Below are 17,569 nucleotides of genomic sequence, written 5' to 3' on the forward strand. Positions count from 1 at the left end.
TGAAGGAGAAGGATATTTTCTTAATTAATATTTCTGCAATGATAGTTTGTTATGAATGGCGTTCATGCAAATATGTTTTCTCAAGGGTTGAGATGGTAGTTTACATAAAGAAGAACTGCAGTGCACACCCATAGCTAGGTCTCAGCGGAATTCAGAACAGTACTTATTATGATGATTGGCAGCAATTTTTACACGGTCTCTCCAAGCGCTGAAAAAGCTATTGTAGTACCAGTAAATAACAAATGTATGATTATTAGATGTTGTATTTGTTAGCGAAAGAAGGAAACTAGGTCACTATGTATCTTCAGTCTGTGATCGGTATGAACCCAGGTACGTAGAGCTACCTACTTTCTCAGCTCCCAGATGCTCTGTTTTCAAATCACTATCCCAGATATTTGCACGATTGACTCCTGATGTCAGGTACTATACTTGGTAATCCTCTCAGAGCCTTTAGGACTGTCTCCAGACCTGTTGTTGTTCTGTCTCAGCCTAAACCCCAACATTGCTGGAGAGCTGTGATAGGTCTGTTCTCCCGCCAGCCAACCTCAATCTAGGCCTAAGGACATGGCAAACAAGAGCCAAGACCACAATAACTAAGCAGGGGATGTGATTAGAGATCATGTGGTATGCTGTCATACATTTTTCATTTGTGGAAATTGATGCAGATGATCTTGACTCTCTATTTTCCAAAAAGGGTATCTCGTTTACCCAGGCACTGTTACAGAAAAGGGAGATGTTACTGATAGTCCATCTCTAGATGCTCTACAGACTACCCAAATAAAGTGTCACCAGTCATTTTATTTCAAATCTGTGCTTGTGTGTGAGTCAGAAGTTGTGATTACACAATGTTCAAAATAGGCCAGTGACAATGACTCAGTCTATGCTAACACCCCCACACTAAATCGGGGGGGGGGGGACTATACTAAGCATGGCAATGATACACAAGCCAGATGTGTTAGTTGTGACGTTTTTGTGTGCATGCAGGAGCTATTAATTTTTCTATCATAATACAAGGTTTTAGAAGCCAATTACGATTAGGCAACTGGTACAGCAGGTGACCAGATCTGTGTGTGTGTGATGGTGTTTTTGCCAGCATGCACAGCAGCTGCCCCGCTTCCTGAAAGGGAGATGTCAAATGTCCCTCAGAGGAACAGCGATAGAAATGGGCAAACAGCCTTCTCAATAGACTGAAAAGAGAGGCCTCAGGCCTGATGTTGAGATGGATGGCGTCAATAACGCACTGTGGTTGGCACCAATGCTTTCTTGTAGATGGTCTCCCCAGATGGACCCTGCCTGTACCCGTAGTATACAGTTGAAGTCGGAAGTTTACATACACCTTAGCCAAATACATTTAAACGCAGTTTTTCACAATTCCTGACATTTAATCCTAGTAAAAATTCCCTGTCTTAGGTCAGTTAGGATCACCACTTCATTTTAAGAATGTAGTAGAATAATAGTAGAGAGAATTATTTATTTCCGCTTTTATTTCTTTCATCACATTCCCAGTGGGTCAGAAGTTTGCATACATTCAATTAGTATTTGGTAGCATTGCCTTTATAATTGTTTAACATGGGTCAAATGTTTCGGGTAGCCTTCCACAAGCTTCCCACAATAAGTTGGGTGAATTTTGGCCCATTCTTTCTGACAGAGCTGGTGTAGCTGAGTCAGGTTTGTAGGCCTCTTGCTCGCACACACTTTTTCAGTTCTGCCCACAACTTTTCTGTAGGATTAAGGTCAGGTCTTTGTGATGGCCACTCCAATAACTTGACTTTGCTGTCCTTAAGCCATTTTGACACAACTTTAGAAGTATACTTGGGGTCATTGTCAATGTGGAAGACACATTTGCCACCAAGCTTTAACTTCCTGACTGATGTCGTGAGATGTTGCTTCAATATATCCACATACTTTTCCTTTCTCATGATGCCATCTATTTTGTGAAGTGCACCAGTCCCTCCTGCAGCAAAGCACCCCCACAACATGATGCTGCCATCCCCGTGCTTCACGGTTGGGATGGTGTCTTTGGCTTGCATGCCTCCCCCTTTTTCCTCCAAACATGACGATGGTTATTATGGCCAACAGTTCTATTTTTGATTCATCAGACAAGAGGACATTTCTCCAAAAAGTACAATCTTTGTCCCATGTGCAGTTGCAAACCGTAGTCTGGCTTTTTTATGGCGGTTTTGGAGCAGTGGCTTCTTTCTTACTGAGTGGCCTTTCAGGTCATGTCAATATAGGACTCGTTTTACTGTGGATATACGTAGATACTTTTGTACCTGTTTCCTCCATCATCTTCACAATGTCCTTTGCTGTTGTTCTGGGTTTGATTTGCACTTTTTGCACCAAAGTACGTTCATCTTTGGGAGACATAGAGCTGGCAGCTGGAAGCGTCACACAGTGTAGTCTGGGCTCCATTAAAGAGCCTCCATTAAAGAGCCTGTCTCTCCCCTGAGACACACTGGACAGAGTAAAGAAGGGAGACTTAAAGTAGACTTCAAGTCTTCTTCGAGAAGGCTCTGTGTTGAGGGTGCATGGTAATGAGAGAAACCTCAGCACACACTGTCACAGCAACAAAATAGCACCACAATAGCACACCCATTCATGCGTAAATGCATACATGCAGATTGATACTGTATACTCCCATTTCGTGATATTCAATTGCGATCTTGTCTCATCGCTGCAACTCCCCAATGAGTTCGGGAGGCGAAGGCCGAGTCATGCGTCCTCCGAAACATGACCCGCGAAATCGCGCTCCTTAACACCTTCCCGCTTAACCCGTAAAGCCAGCTGCCCGCCACAGGGAGTCGTTAGAGCGCGATGATCCACGTAAAGCCCCCCTGGCCAAACCGTCCCCAAACCCAGACGATGCAGAGCCAAATGTGCGCCGCACTATGGGACTCCTGGTCACAGCCTGTTGTGACACAGCCTGGGACCGCTGTGCAACTCAGGAGTATAGTGCAGTCTTTTAATTAAAAGGTTGGCCATACACGTAAACACACACAAGTCACTCTGGCCAGCTGTAAGTCACTCTGGATAAGAACATCTTTTAAATGACGCATGGAATGGTATTAAGAAATGCATTATCACACTTCAGTGACCTATGACAGAGAGTGATGGATCATCTCAAAGAGCTACTTTTCCAGGTGATCTACCCTAAACAATAGCAGAGTGAAGTGTGTTCCTCTCACAGGGGATTGGAGAGGAGGAGAGTGGGAGAGGAGACTGGCAGTTACAGGCTCTGTAGGAGTGGCAGGAAATCCATTTAGGTTCTTTAGGATTTAACTCTCCCTTTCCTTTGTGTGTGTGTGTGTGCCTTTGTGTGTGTGTATGCGCATACACTGTGTGTGTGTGTGTGTTTGAGACAGAGAGAGAGAGAGCGATAAATGGGACGAACACCAAATTGAGACTGCATGCAGAATTCTGAAAAAATATCCTCCATGTGCAATGTAAAACACCAAATAATGCATGCAGAGCAGAATTAGGCCGATATCCGCTAATGATCAAAATCTGGAAAAGAGACGTTAAATTCTACAACCACCTAAAAGGAAGTGATTCCCAAACCTTCCATAACAAAGCCATCACCTACTGGGAGATGAATCTGGTGAAAATTCCCCTAAGCAAGCTGATACATTGGAAAGAATTAACAAAAAAACTGAGCAAACTGGAATGCTTCTTTGGCAATAAACAGAGAGTACACAGCGGCAGAATACCTGACCACTGTGACTGACCCAAACGTAAGGAAAGCTTTGACTATGTACAGATTCAGTGAGCATAGCCTTGCTATTGAGAAAGAGAAGACCGGCTATATGCACACTGCCCACAAAATGAGGGGGAAACCGAGCTGCACTTCCTAACCTCCTGCCAAATGCATGACCATATTAGAGACACGTATTTACCTCAGATTACACAGATCCACAAAGAATTTGAAGACAAACCCAATTTTGATAAACTCCCATATCCACTCAGTGAAATACCACAGTGTGCCATCACAGGAGCAAGATTTGTGACCTGTTGCCACAAGAAAAGGGCAACCAGTGAAGAACAAACACCATTGTAAATACAACCCATATTTATGATGATTTATTTTCCCATTTCGTACATTAACTTAACTATTTGCACATCGTTACAACACTGTATATAGACATACTATGACATTTGAAATGTCTTTATTCTTTTGGAACTTCTGTGAGTGTAATGTTTACTGTTTCTGTTTATTTCACTTTTGTTTATTATCTACTTCACTTGCTTTAGCAATGTTAACATATGTTTCCCATGCCAATAAAGCCCTTGAATTGAATTGAGAGAGATTTAGAGAGAGAGAGAGAGAGAGAGAGAGAGAGAGAGAGAGAGAGAGAGAAATGCCTATGTATGTTTCCCTGCAGAGTGTTGACTGGAACACTGTAACAGGCAAGCAGGCAGACGGCCCCACACTCTGTTCCTGCGGCATGCGTTCCAGTAAAGGGCCTGCTGCATTCACTCCCAACTCCAAACTGCAGTCCGGAGAGTGAGAGAAAGAGATTAGAGAGAGAAACGAGAGAGAGGGGGAAAGAGAGAGAGAGAGGAAGAGAAAGAAAGGGAGAGAAAGAGAGAGGGGAACAAAAACAGCAGTGAAACCAGACACGCAGTTCTCATTTGGGGAATGTAATGTTGGAGGAGTGGAGGAAGGGATGAGGATAATTAAAGACAGTGGCTAACTGTTCTGTTTGGTTCTGTGGCCTTGCCTGCAGTCTGGATACAGTATGGAGTTTATAGAGCAACAACAACCACACACTCAGGTGTGTGTACTCACACAAACATACAGAGACAGACACAGGGGCGTGTACTCACACAAACATACAGAGACAGACACAGGGGCGTGTACTCACACAAACATACAGAGACAGACACAGGGGCGTGTACTCACACAAACATACAGAGACAGACACAGGAATGTACTATGCGCACACACAGACACACAGAACCACACGCACGCATGCATAAACACTCACACTCTTCCGCAAACACACACACACTGGCACGTGTACACACACACACACATCTACACCTACACTACAGTGAGTAAACCCATACGCATTTCCCATTCAACAGTAAAAGCCTCTCTCCTTGGCTGTGCTTCCTCAGCCGAGGGTGTTAATAGCTTTAGTTGAGGCTCATACAGATGCCTATGTCCAGGAAGGTCGGCCCACAGCCATCCTCCAGGGGGAGAAAAGAGCCTTTCTCCTGGGCCGGAGGTCCTGCAGGGGACACAGCCCCGTTCCCACACTGCCTGGCCTACACTGCCTGGTTTGTTGAACGCTTCCCAAATACCATCACCACACACTCTTCCTCCCTCAGTCTGTTGTTTCTCACCCTCCTTCTTTTATTCTCTTTCCCCTTTTCCCCCCTCTTTTCCTCTTTGTCTTACGACTGGTTTTCCCCACTTGTCTCTCTTTCTCCCTCCCTCCCTTCTCCCTTCTCTATCCCTCTCTTCCCTTCTCACTCTATCTTTCCAATTTTGGTCTCGGTCTTTCATCCCTCATTGCTTTTTTTCTTTCCCTGTTTATTTGGATGGGCCAGTGAATGGTGATATACTGTGTGAATAGACTGGTGGGCCCGAATCAGGGCTCAGATTCCCATGCTGGAGAGAACAATGCTGGGCTGTGATGTGAACGGTCACACAGGGCTGGAGGTGCAGGCAGAGAGGCAGACGTTGTGGCAGGGCCAGAGCCAGGGCCAGGCCAGGGGAAGTGAGAGGAGAGAGGCTGGGAGCAGAGCAAGGCCAGGCAGCCTGCGGTGGAGGCTGCAGGGCCGCGTTGCACCACTGAACAAGCAGGCTGTGATGTCATGGGAACCGCTTGGTTCACTAATGAACACAAACGCAATCAGGTCTGTTTTTCTCTCCTGAGGTTTTCTCTGACCTGAGGAGAGTATCAGGATACGGTGGACCACATTTATCTCATGTGTAGAGTACGGTCTTGTGGGACATTTTGGTCACAATGATTACTGGTTTTTAAGTTGCTGTGGGCAATGTAGTAATAATGGTAAACTTGGCCCATGATCACCATAGAATCAACGAGGCATCCTCTCTGTGTTTGAATTGGACCTTGGGTCCGCTACCTGACAATCCCTTTCAATATTTACAGATTCTGTGATGCTAACCCTCATCCATGATCCTCTCTGTTTATTTACCAGAATGCCATGGTGTCGTTCAAGGAGCTGTGTGGTCTGACGCCGGCGGCCAACATGAAGCAGTGTATCCTGACCGTGTCCACGTGGCTGATGAACAGCGAGCGAGCGCTCAGGGTGACCGTGGACCTGAGTCAAGCCTACCCCACCATGGAGGCCCAAGGGCCCGTCCCCGAGCTGCTCCGCAAGGTCCTCAACGCCTACGACATGGTACGCTATAGCAGCACCACATAGGCATAACATGCACTGCAGAGCTACCGTTCTGTTCAGGTCTATGTTGTATTCAGAGAGATACACTTTGTGGGTAAATGCAGAACGAGTAACGCAAGCGCAACGTTCATTGACGGTTCATAGGCGTGTGAACGTTATTGACCAAAAAGGTGCTATGAAATGAAAAACGCATCACAACCTGGTAAGGTGACAAGCTACAACACCCTTGTGCACTATACAGTCTTAAGAGTCTGTTGCACACTATGCCTTGAAATAATACTATCAGTGTTGGAAAATGTTATAAATTGTTAGCACATTATGACACAGCAAGGCAACATGCCACAGATGACCTCCACCACAGGGAGTGAACAAACCATTTCCTATAGCTACTACAGCGCTGTGATAAGCACTAATTTATTCCGGAGCGGTACGCCCTGCTGCGCTTCCGCGCGGCATCCCATCATGCCCTGTGCCTCCCCAAGCCGTCACTCTCCATCCTGGCTGCTGTCTGATCTGTGATAACAACCAGCTTATTCATTATTCACCAGGCACCTACTGGTACAGGCCAACACAGGGGTGGTTAAAGTCCCTCCACCCTCCCCCAGCGCTCAGAGCAAGTCAACACCCCACTATTCCACCCCCCTGATGGAGATTGGTTTGACCTATTGAACTTGGTCATCAGAGAGGAACTGTTGTGGTGTTGTAGCTACATGACAATACCGTTCATATCCCAGTCACTCCCATTGCCGACACCTAGAGTGCAACAACCTCATATAAGTTCCATGACTGAGGCTCTAAATAGCTTTGTATTTTAATCAGCTTTCTCCCTCGGCGTGCTTGTCTTTGAGTACCTCTTATGGCCCCAGTACATTACATTCACATGTGAAGGGCTTTAATGAAGAGCCTAAATGAAGGGCCTAAAAATAATTCCACTGCTGTTCCATTGCAACATTCCTGTGCTCCCAGCCTCCCAGCGTTAGCTAGCAGAGTCCCGACAGCTGAGGAGATGAATCTACAGTGAGGCTGAGTGTGTCTGAGACAGAGGCTGCCTGTCCTGAGCACAGGGTCAGTCAGCTGAGTGTTACTGTGTGCTTCCAAAGATTAGTCCATTGGCACACGCCCCAATCTCAAGAACAGAGGCTCCAGTGTGTGCTGGTGTGTGTGTGTGTGTGTGTGTGTGTGTGTGTGTGTGTGTGTGTGTGTGTGTGTGTGTGTGTGTGTGTGTGTGTGTGTGTGTGTGTGTGTGTGTGTGTGTGTGTGTGTACCAGCCCTAGCCATTAAGACATTAATGGTTGTCCTCACGTGGGCTGGTTGGACGCAGGCACCGTAACCTAGGATGTGAACTGAGCATCAGCAGATTGGAACTCTGTGGTCAGCGCCCCTGAGGCCAGACCAGAGAGACCCAGCTCAGCCTGAGCCAATGGGAGGTAGCCCCCTGTCCTGTCTGCTGACCAATATGATCCCAGAGCCAGTGGTCCTGTACCAGCCCACACACAGTGGCCTGCTTCTTGTCTCTGTGCTCTTAACTAAAGTGTGAAACTTCATTAGCGTTCTCCTGACCACTGGGTCAGGCCAGCTGCTTCTCCCTGTCCGTGGGAGGGAGAGGCTGTAAAAGCAGAAGGTTTTCAGATCAGGCCACAGCTAAAGCTGCTAAAGCTGTGGGCTCAATGCTTCCAAGAACACAGGTAGGGGACCAGATGGGGGCTGCATCACAAAATGGCACCCTATTCCCTATGTAGTGCACTACTTTTGGCCAGAGCCCAATGGGTCCTGGTCAAAAGTAGTGCACTAGATATGGAACAGGGTGTCATTTAGGATGCAACCAGTCTGTTCTCACCTCCTGTCCTCTACTGTGTCACCACATAATCAGGACTCTGTCATCAGTTGCCGTGTGTGCGTGTGTGTGTGTGTGTGTGTGTGTGTTATGTCTGACTGTGTGTGTGGGGGGGTGCATGTGTTTTGTCTGACTCTGTGTGTGTGTGTGTGTGTGGGGGGGGGTGTGCATGTGTTTTGTCTGACTGTGTGTGTGTGTGTTTGTCTGTGTGTGGGTGCATGTGTTTTATTCAGACCGTGTGTGTGTGGGTGCATGTGTTTTGTCTGACTCTGTGTGTGGGTGTATGTGTTTTGTCTGTCTCTATCTCTGTGTGTGTGGGTGTGATTCCCAGGGTCTGGCCATAGCAGAGGGAGATTTTTTTTAATAAAGAGCCAATGATCAAAGGACTTTGAGAAATGTTGATGTACCCTCTTTCTCTTCCATCGAATGTCTCTGAGAAGAATTTCCCTTTAGACTTTGATATTCATTATTCCTATAGTATTCCCCCATGTTTGGCTACGCGTACATTCAATGATAATTCTGTGTGATTCTTTTCTCAGAGGTAGTGTTTCCATTGTCCTGTTTAGCCTTCTCTACAGTAGGACTCATGACATAAGACACAGGAATTGCTTGATGCTGTACGACCTCACTTCATTTTGCATAATCTTGACCCCTGTTTATTTCTCTATAGATGATTCAGACGAGCCGGACACTGATTGAGTCAGCTGATGTGGTCTACTCCAAGCTTACACAAGCACAACGGGCAGGTAAGGCTTTGTAGTATTCACTTTACCAGCCTGTCTCCTAAGGTCAGCACAAACAGATCAAATGAAGTCAAATCTAATTTTATTTGTCACATACACATGGTTAGCAGATGTTAATGCGAGTGTAGCGAAATGCTTGTGTTTCTAGTTCCGACAATGCAGTAATAACCAACGAGTAGTCTTTATTTATTTTACCCCCTTTTCTCCCAATTTCTTGGTATCCAATTGTTAGTAGCTATTATCTTCATCGCTACAACTCCCGTACGGGCTCGGGAGAGACGAAGGTCGAAGGTAGTACGGGCTCGGGAGGGTCGAAGGTCAAAAGTAGTATGGGCTCTGGAGGGTCAAAAGTCCTCCGATACACAACCCAACCTCCGATACACAACCCCACGGACCTCCCGGTCGCGGCCAGTTACAACAGAGCCTGGGCGTGAACCTAGAGTCTCTGGTGGCACAGCCCTTAACCACTGCGCCACCCGGGAGGCCCCAACAAATTCTTATTTTCAATGACTGCCTAGGAACTCCCTGTTCACGGGCAGAACAACAGATTTGTATCTTGTCAGCTTGGGGATATGAACTTACAACTAGTCCAACGCTCTAACCACTAGGCTACCCTGCCGCCCCAGTAGTTAACACCACTACTCTTATGATTAGTGCCATGGGAGCTTTAGTGACCACAGAGAGTCAGGACACCCATTTTAAAATCCCATCTGAAAGCCAGCACCCTACACAATGCAATGAGATATTCTATAACACCACTTCCAGCAGCATCTGGTCTCTCATCCAGGGACTGACCAGGACCAACCCTGCTTAGCTTCAGAAGCAAGCCAGCAGTGGAATGCAGGATGGAATGCTGCTGGCCCAGGAGATAGAAATACATGTGGGGATTTCATCATAGTCACTGTCATTGCTATTGCTGTCGTCATCCAGTAATTTACCATTTATCTTCGGGGACTCATCCCTGGGTAGTTAACACGCCAGTCGGCATGTGAATTCACTCACCGAGCGAGACGGCATTGAATGGAACAAGAGGAGTGAATAAACTGAGTGAATAAAGAGGACAGGAAGGACAGTAATAGATAGAAAGATATGATGAGGGAGAGAACGGAGGCAGGGAATCGTCAATGCTGTTTCTTTTTTTGAATGGCTTGTGGACAATAGACTAAGGCTTTTGGTGTGTGGTTGTAATTGACTATAATGAGATCTTTTAAGTGCAAAATGGCTCCAAATTAGGGGGCCAATGATTGTCTTTCTCCTGGCTCCCCATCCTCTGCGCGGGGCTGTAATTGCAGGTTGCCCCCACTGCAGTACTGAGCGACCGCAGACAGATAGTCGGCTGCAGACAGACAGCACTCCTAAATGGCAGAGAAGATAAGATGAAGATGCATCAGGATTCCTGATTTATCCTCATTATGTGTGTTTACCTACAGTATTTGTGCCTGCCCGCCTCTGAAGGCGAGACATAACACAGATAGTACATCTGCACTGGTAAGCCCATGGATATTAAACAGATGCACGTAAACCAGCAGCGAGGGCACATGTGTACACCTCCTAACGTTTTGATTTGGACAGTGAAGCAGCCTGTAGGGAGGAGGTCAGAGACCTGGCAGTGTGGTGCCAGGAAAACAACCTCTCCCTCAACGTCAGCAAGACAAAGGGGCCCATCGAGGACTGCAGGAAACGGAGGGGCAAGCACGCCCCCATCCACATCGATGGGGCTGTAGTGGAGCGGGTCGAGAGTTTCAAGTTACCTCCACATCGCTAAGTAATTAACATTGTTCACACACACCAACACAGTTTTGAAGAGGGCACTACAACTTCCCTTCCCCCTCGGGAGGCTGAAAAGATTTGGCCTGGGCCCTCAGATCCTCCAAAAGTTCTACAGCTGCACCATTGTGAGCATCTTGACTGGCTACATCACCGCTTGGTACGGCAACTGCAAGGCACCCGACCGCAAGGCGGTACAGAGGGTGGTGGATACGGCCCAGTACATCACTGGTGTCAAGCCCCCTGCCATCCAGGACCTCTATACCAGGTAGTGTCAGAGGAAGGCCCAACAAATTGTCAAAGGCTCCAGCTTTGTTACAGAGGCATAAATATCACCCCCTTCCCCAAATGCTAACCTCCCTGGTAATGGTGAGAGGTTCGCATGTCTTGGGGGTATGATCTTTGACATTGTAACTTTCTCATCATTATTCACAATTAATTCAGGATTATCTGTAATCATGGTAGTATCCACATTAATTTATTAGTGTTTAGAAACATATTATATTCTTATTTACAATCCAAGTGACTCCAAAATAACACAATACATTATTTACCATTTATTTCTATTGGAAACAGCGTAATCCAAAACACAACTTAAACAAACTGCAAATGCATCCAACAACTTTCTTGTCACAAGCTTGATGTAATCATTGCGTGCTAAGAATATGAGACCAAATGCAAACATTTGGACTAAATTGAAGACACTGTAAGTGAATTTGTCCAAATACTTATGACTCGATACATAAAGTGCATTGATCAGTTGCCGGAGAGGAAGGAAACCGCTCAGGGATTTCACCATGAGGCCAACGGTGACTTTAAACAGTTACAGAGTTTAATGGCTGTGATAGGAGACAACTGAGGATGGATCAACAACATTGTAGTTACTCCACAATACTAACCTAAATGACAGAGTGAAAAGGAGGAAGCCTGTACAGAGTCAAATTATTCAAAAACATGCATCCTGTTTGCACTAAAGTAATACTGCAAAAAAAGTGGCAAAGAAATTAACTTTGTCCTGAATACAAAGTGTTATGTTTGGGGCAAATGAAACACAACACATCACTTAGTACAACTTTCATATTTTCAAGCATGGTGGTGGCTGCATCATGTTATTAGTATGCTTGTCATCTGCAAGGACTAGTGAGTTTTTTGGGGGATAAAAAGAAACAGAATAGAGCTAAGCACAGGCAAAATCCTAGAGGAAAAGCTGCTTTCCAACAGACACTGGGAGACAAATTCACCTTTTCAGCAATTACCTGAAACACGAGGCAAAATATACACTGGAGTTGCGTACCAAGACACCATTGAATGTTTCTAAGTGGCCTAGTTACAGTTTTGACTTAAATCGGCATGAAAATCTATGGCAAGACATGAAAATGGGTGTCTAGCAATGAATGATCAACAAGCAACTTGACAGAGCTTGAATAATTAAAAATATATATAATGTGCAAATATTGTACAATCCAGGTGTGCGAAGCCCGTAGAGACTTACCCAGAAAGACTCACAGCTGTAATCGCTGCCAAAGGTGATTCTAACATGTATCGAGTCAGGTGTGTGAATACTTATGTAAATGAGATATTTCTGTATTTAATTTTCATTAAAAGTGCAAAAAATTCTAAAAACATGTTTTCACTTTGCCATTATGGGGTATTCTGTGTATATTTGTGCAGGAAAAATATATACATTTCATCCCGTTTTTTATTCAGTCTTTAACAACAACTTGGGAATAAATCAAGGGGTGTGAATGCTTTCCGATGGAACTGTATATATACATATATATATAAAATTCAGAATGAACTGTGGATGGAATGAAAAACATCCATATGTTAACAGAACCAGGCAGAGACAGGGCCTACACACGTAGACTGAAGACACACTCTATGGTAAAGCTAGACCCGTGTGTGTGTGTGTGTGTGTGTGTGTGTGTGTGTGTGTGTGTGTGTGTGTGTGTGTGTGTGTGTGTGTGTGTGTGTGTGTGTGTGTGTGTGTGTGTGTGTGTGAGAGAGAGAGTGTGTGTGTGTAAGAGTGAAACTGAGATGGTTGGGGGGACTTTCAAAGAATTCAGCAGACACTGAAGCAACATGCGAGTCTGCACCACACAGGCCTCCCCTCAGTCACTCAGTAGCAGTAGACTCATGCCCATGCCCAGCCACCTCCATGTGGGCAGCACCATGTCCCTGTGCCAGTGTCGTGCTTCCCGTACACCCAGGAATGGAGCATGAAAGCTGGGCTTGAATCAGAATGCACTCCCCCGCTCCTCCATAGAACAGCCCCATAAGAAGCCCTGGGCTAAGTATGGCTGAAACCCCACCAGTAACTACACAGCTATACATTCACACAGCTGTGTCAGTAGTGGGATGTCAAGGGGTGGGTTATGCAATAAGAAAACATTGGGAATGGGGGAACGGGAAAAAAAGAACCCCCTAGGGGCCCTCATGCCAAACATAACACTTTCTCTAACACCCAGCTCCCTCCCTCACCCCTTCCACCCCACCCTTCACCCAGCCCAGTCCTAAAAAGACATGTCCTGCAGCCCTCCCATGCCTCTGCATCCCAGCTCATGCTTTCTGACAAGGGGGCTGTTTTAGTATTGCTTTGCCAGACGGAACAACATGGAATGGAAAAAGGAGCGAAGGAGCTACAAACACAGGAAGCTGAAGTGGCTGTATGTTCCTGTGACACACATGGCTGGGCTCTCAGCAGCCCCACGGAGACACGACACGTGGGTTTGTGCCCATAGGCGACGTTGTTGCCGGTGATGTCTGGTGAGGACCTGCTTTACAACGTCGCCTACAAGCCCTCAGTCCAGCCTCTCTCAGCCTATTGCGAACAGTCTGAGCACTGATGGAGGGATTGTGCGTTCCTGGTGTAACTCGGGCTGTTTTTGTTGCCATCCTGTACCTGTGTGATGTTCGGCTGTACCGATCCTGGGCAGGTGTTGTTACACGTGGTCTGCCACTGCGAGGATCAGCTGTCCGTCCTGTCTCCCTGTAGCACTGTCTAAGGCGTCTCACAGTACGGACATTGCAATTTATTGTCCTGGCTACATCTGCAGTCCTCATGCCTCCATGCAGCAGGCCTCAGGCACGTTCACACAGATGAGCAGGGACCTTGGGCATCTTTCTTTTGGTGTTTTTCAGAGTCAGTAGATAGGCCTCTTTAGTGTCCTAAGTTTTCATAACTGTGACTTTAATCGCCTACCGTCTGTAAGCCGTTAACGACCGTTCCACGGTGCATGTTCATTAATTGTTTATGGTTCATTGAACAAGCATGGGAAACCGTGTTTCAATCCATTATAATGAAGATCTGTGAGGTTATTTGGATTTTTACAAATTATCTTTGAAAGACAGGGTCCCGAAAAAGGGCTGTTTCTTTTTTTGCTGAGGTTATCTGTGGTAGAGAAAACGGCACTCTGTTTGAATGCCTACTCTCTCTGTCCTCCTTCCTCCACCCCCTCTCTGTGATCATTATGCCCAGCCATTATTGCTTCTAATCAATTTAATTTGGGAAGTAGCGCTGATGTGGAGAGAGAGAGAGAGAGAGAGAGAGAGAGAGAGAGAGAGAGAGAAAAAACAAGATGTCCCCGCTAGCTCCTCTCTGCATGCAGAGGTGCCTGCCTGATGAGCCCCCAGGGCTCACCACAACACAGACTGCACCAATGATCGACCACACAGGCATCTGTGACATACGTTCTGGTGCACAGATGCTATCTGTGGCTGTGTGCACAAGTGACTGCATGAATGTGTGTGGATGTGCATACATGTTGCTTTTTATAACATACACATCATGTATATACCGCTAGAACTGCTTATTCAAATCCTGCGATCATGTTTAAGAGAACCACAGAGTTCATATCACCAGTTTTAATGGGCTTTTCCAGCCCTGGCACCAGAGGGACAACAGCAGTAGACTGGCGTTAGCTAGCGTGGGTATAGGGCAGGAGGACTGATGGAGGGAGGAGGAGGTAGGAGGCACAGGCTGCATGGACATGGCTATGTTTATTTATTGATATTCCTTCCTCCCCTCCCCCTCTCTGTCCCTTGGTGAGATTCTCCGCCTCCTCTGGCTGTGTTGGTATGGTTAGCAGCCTCTCACCATGGATCCCAGTACCTTGGAAATGCAGGGGATAAAGAGATCCCTGTCTTTTCATAGTCAATGCCGCCGTTCTGGACAGAGAGAATCCCATTCTCTGCGGTGTCCTGGGATGAAATCCGGCTTTGGCTGATCCCTCCCTCGCAGCACACCACTCGTAATAAATAAATGAAGCTCGGCTCGGAGCCTCTCTTTTTTGATTTCTGTTACTCTCTCGTGGTTCTGCCCTTTTCTCCATTCTGTTTATTTCTCTCGTTAGTCCTGTTTTGTCACTCCTCTTTTGCTCTATTTTACTACTCTTATCTCTCCCCCTGTTTCTCTCCCCGCCTTGGGCGGCAGGTAGCCCAGTGCTTAGAGTGTTGGGCCAGTAACCGAAAAGTAGCTGGATCGAATCCCCAAGCTAACAAGGTAAAAATCTGTCAGTCTGCCCCTGAGCAAGGCACTTAACCCACTGTTCCACGGGCGCCAAAGACGTGGAGGTTATGGCAGCCATAACTGCATTCAACACCCCTTTCCCTATGTGTATATGGAGCATAGGTGTGTGTGTGTGTAGGTGCATGCAGAGAGACGATAGCGGAAACATCTTCTCGTGTGTCTCTCTCTGAGCACGTCCCAGCACTGACATGCCCGTCTCTCTCTCACTCTCTCTCTTTCTCTCCACACGAGAAGCAAAGCGTGAGACTCAGCCGTGATAGAGTAGAGTATGCCCTAGGGGTGCATTACTTGAAGAGACAGTTAAAAATGACAAGTGTGCCACCGGAGGGGAACAGGACAATTGGGTAATGAAATGGTCCGAGAGGCTGTGTGCCACAAGGTTCCTCAAGCTGAGGGATGGGCCGGGAGAAAAATGTAAACACTCTTAAAGTCATTGACAGAGCTATGGATGCAAGGACTGACCATCCAATATGTATATAAAAAAATGATTTTTAAGCATGTTTTGAGGCTATGCAGTTTGTTTACATGTATAATGTTTACAAACATTGGTAAAATAAGCTTATATTTTGGGTTCTGATTGGACTTGACAATTGAACTAAGCTCATTTATATGTTATATTCTTCAAGAATGAACGGGTACATATATAAATATATACAAATTCATAAATCCAAAAATGGATGTAGCAACTGCAGATCTCCCCTAAATGAATGGATTGAGGTTCAAAATATGATATCTCACTGATTCATTTCACTGACAGCTCATGGAAACACGGTACAAAAATATTAAACCATCAAGTAAACGGGAACAGAACAGCTTAATATAACAACAGTGACTATTATCACTTTGAAAGAACGGGCAGTAGAGTAAGACAGGCAGATGAGTGGATGGATGGATGAGAGGAGATGCGTGTCAGAAGGCTGGGCAGAGAGAGAGATGGAGATGAGATGGATGGATGGATGGATGAGAGGAGCGTGTCAGAAGGCTGGGCACAGAGAGAGAGATGGGCAGATGGGCAGATGAGTGGGCAGATGATGGATGGATGGATGAGAGGAGAGCGTGTCAGAAGGCTGGGCACAGAGAGAGATGGATGGGCAGATGAGTGGGCAGATGGATGGATGGATGAGAGGAGAGCGTGTCAGAAGGCTGGGCACAGAGAGAGAGATGGGCAGATGAGTGGATGGATGGATGGATGTCAGATGCTGGGCACAGAGAGAGATGGGCAGATGAGTGGATGGATGGATGAGAGGAGAGCGTGTCAGAAGGCTGGGCACAGAGAGAGAGATGGGCAGATGAGTGGATGGATGGATGGATGAGGAGAGCGTGTCAGAAGGCTGGGCACAGAGAGAGAGATGGGCAGATGAGTGGATGGATGGATGGATGGATGAGAGGAGAGCGTGTCAGAAAGCTGGGCACAGAGAGAGAGATGGGCAGATGAGTGGATGGATGGATGGATGAGAGGAGAGCGTGTCAGAAGGCTGGGCACAGAGAGAGAGATGGGCAGATGAGTGGATGGATGGATGAGAGGAGAAGGCGGGCACAGTCAGATGGGCAGATGAGTGGATGGATGGATGGATGAGAGAGGGTCAGAATGCTGGGCACAGAGAGAGATGGGCAGATGAGTGGATGGATGGATGAGAGGAGAGCGTGTCAGAAGGGGCACAGAGAGAGGATGGATGGATGGAGAGAGATGGGCAGATGAGTGGATGGATGGATGAGCGTGTCAGAATGCTGGGCACAGAGAGAGAGATGGGCAGATGAGTGGATGGATGGATGGATGGATGAGAGGAGAGCGTGTCAGAAGGCTGGGCACAGAATGAGAGAGATGGGCAGATGAGTGGATGGATGGATGGATGGATAGAGGAGAGCGTGTCAGAAGGCTGGGCACAGAGAGAGAGATGGGCAGATGAGTGGATGGATGGATGAGAGGAGATGGTACGTGTCAGAAGGCTGGGCACAGAGAGAGAGATGGGCAGATGGTGGATGGATGGATGAGAGGAGAGCGTGTCAGAAGGCTGGGCACAGAGAGAGAGATGGGCAGATGAGTGGATGGATGGATGAGAGGAGACCCTGTCACAGGCTGGGCACAGACCAGAGATGGGCAGATGAGTGGATGGATGGATGGATGAGATGGAGAGCGTGTCAGAAGGCTGGGCACAGAGAGATGGGCAGATGAGTGGATGGATGGATGAGATGGAGAGTGGATGGATGGATGGATGGATGGATGAGAGGAGGCCATGCGTGTCAGAAGGCTGGGCACAGAGAGAGATGGGCAGATGAGTGGATGGATGGGCCAGAGGAGAGCGTGTCAGAAGGCTGGGCACAGAT

General features: G+C 46.9%; 1 protein-coding gene across 1 annotated transcript in view; it reads left to right on the forward strand.

The window, feature by feature from the left end:
- LOC135556811 (inactive phospholipase C-like protein 2) overlaps positions 1-17,569 on the forward strand; it is a 139,691-nt gene that overhangs the window by 108,492 nt on the left and 13,630 nt on the right. The window contains exons 22-23 of the mRNA XM_064990259.1: positions 6,169-6,372; positions 8,877-8,952. Of these exons, the coding sequence (XP_064846331.1) occupies positions 6,169-6,372; positions 8,877-8,952 (280 nt within the window). The remainder of the gene's footprint in view (positions 1-6,168; positions 6,373-8,876; positions 8,953-17,569) is intronic.

Source organism: Oncorhynchus masou, chromosome 15, assembly GCF_036934945.1.
Source record: "Oncorhynchus masou masou isolate Uvic2021 chromosome 15, UVic_Omas_1.1, whole genome shotgun sequence".
Classification (NCBI taxonomy): Eukaryota; Metazoa; Chordata; class Actinopteri; order Salmoniformes; family Salmonidae; genus Oncorhynchus; species Oncorhynchus masou.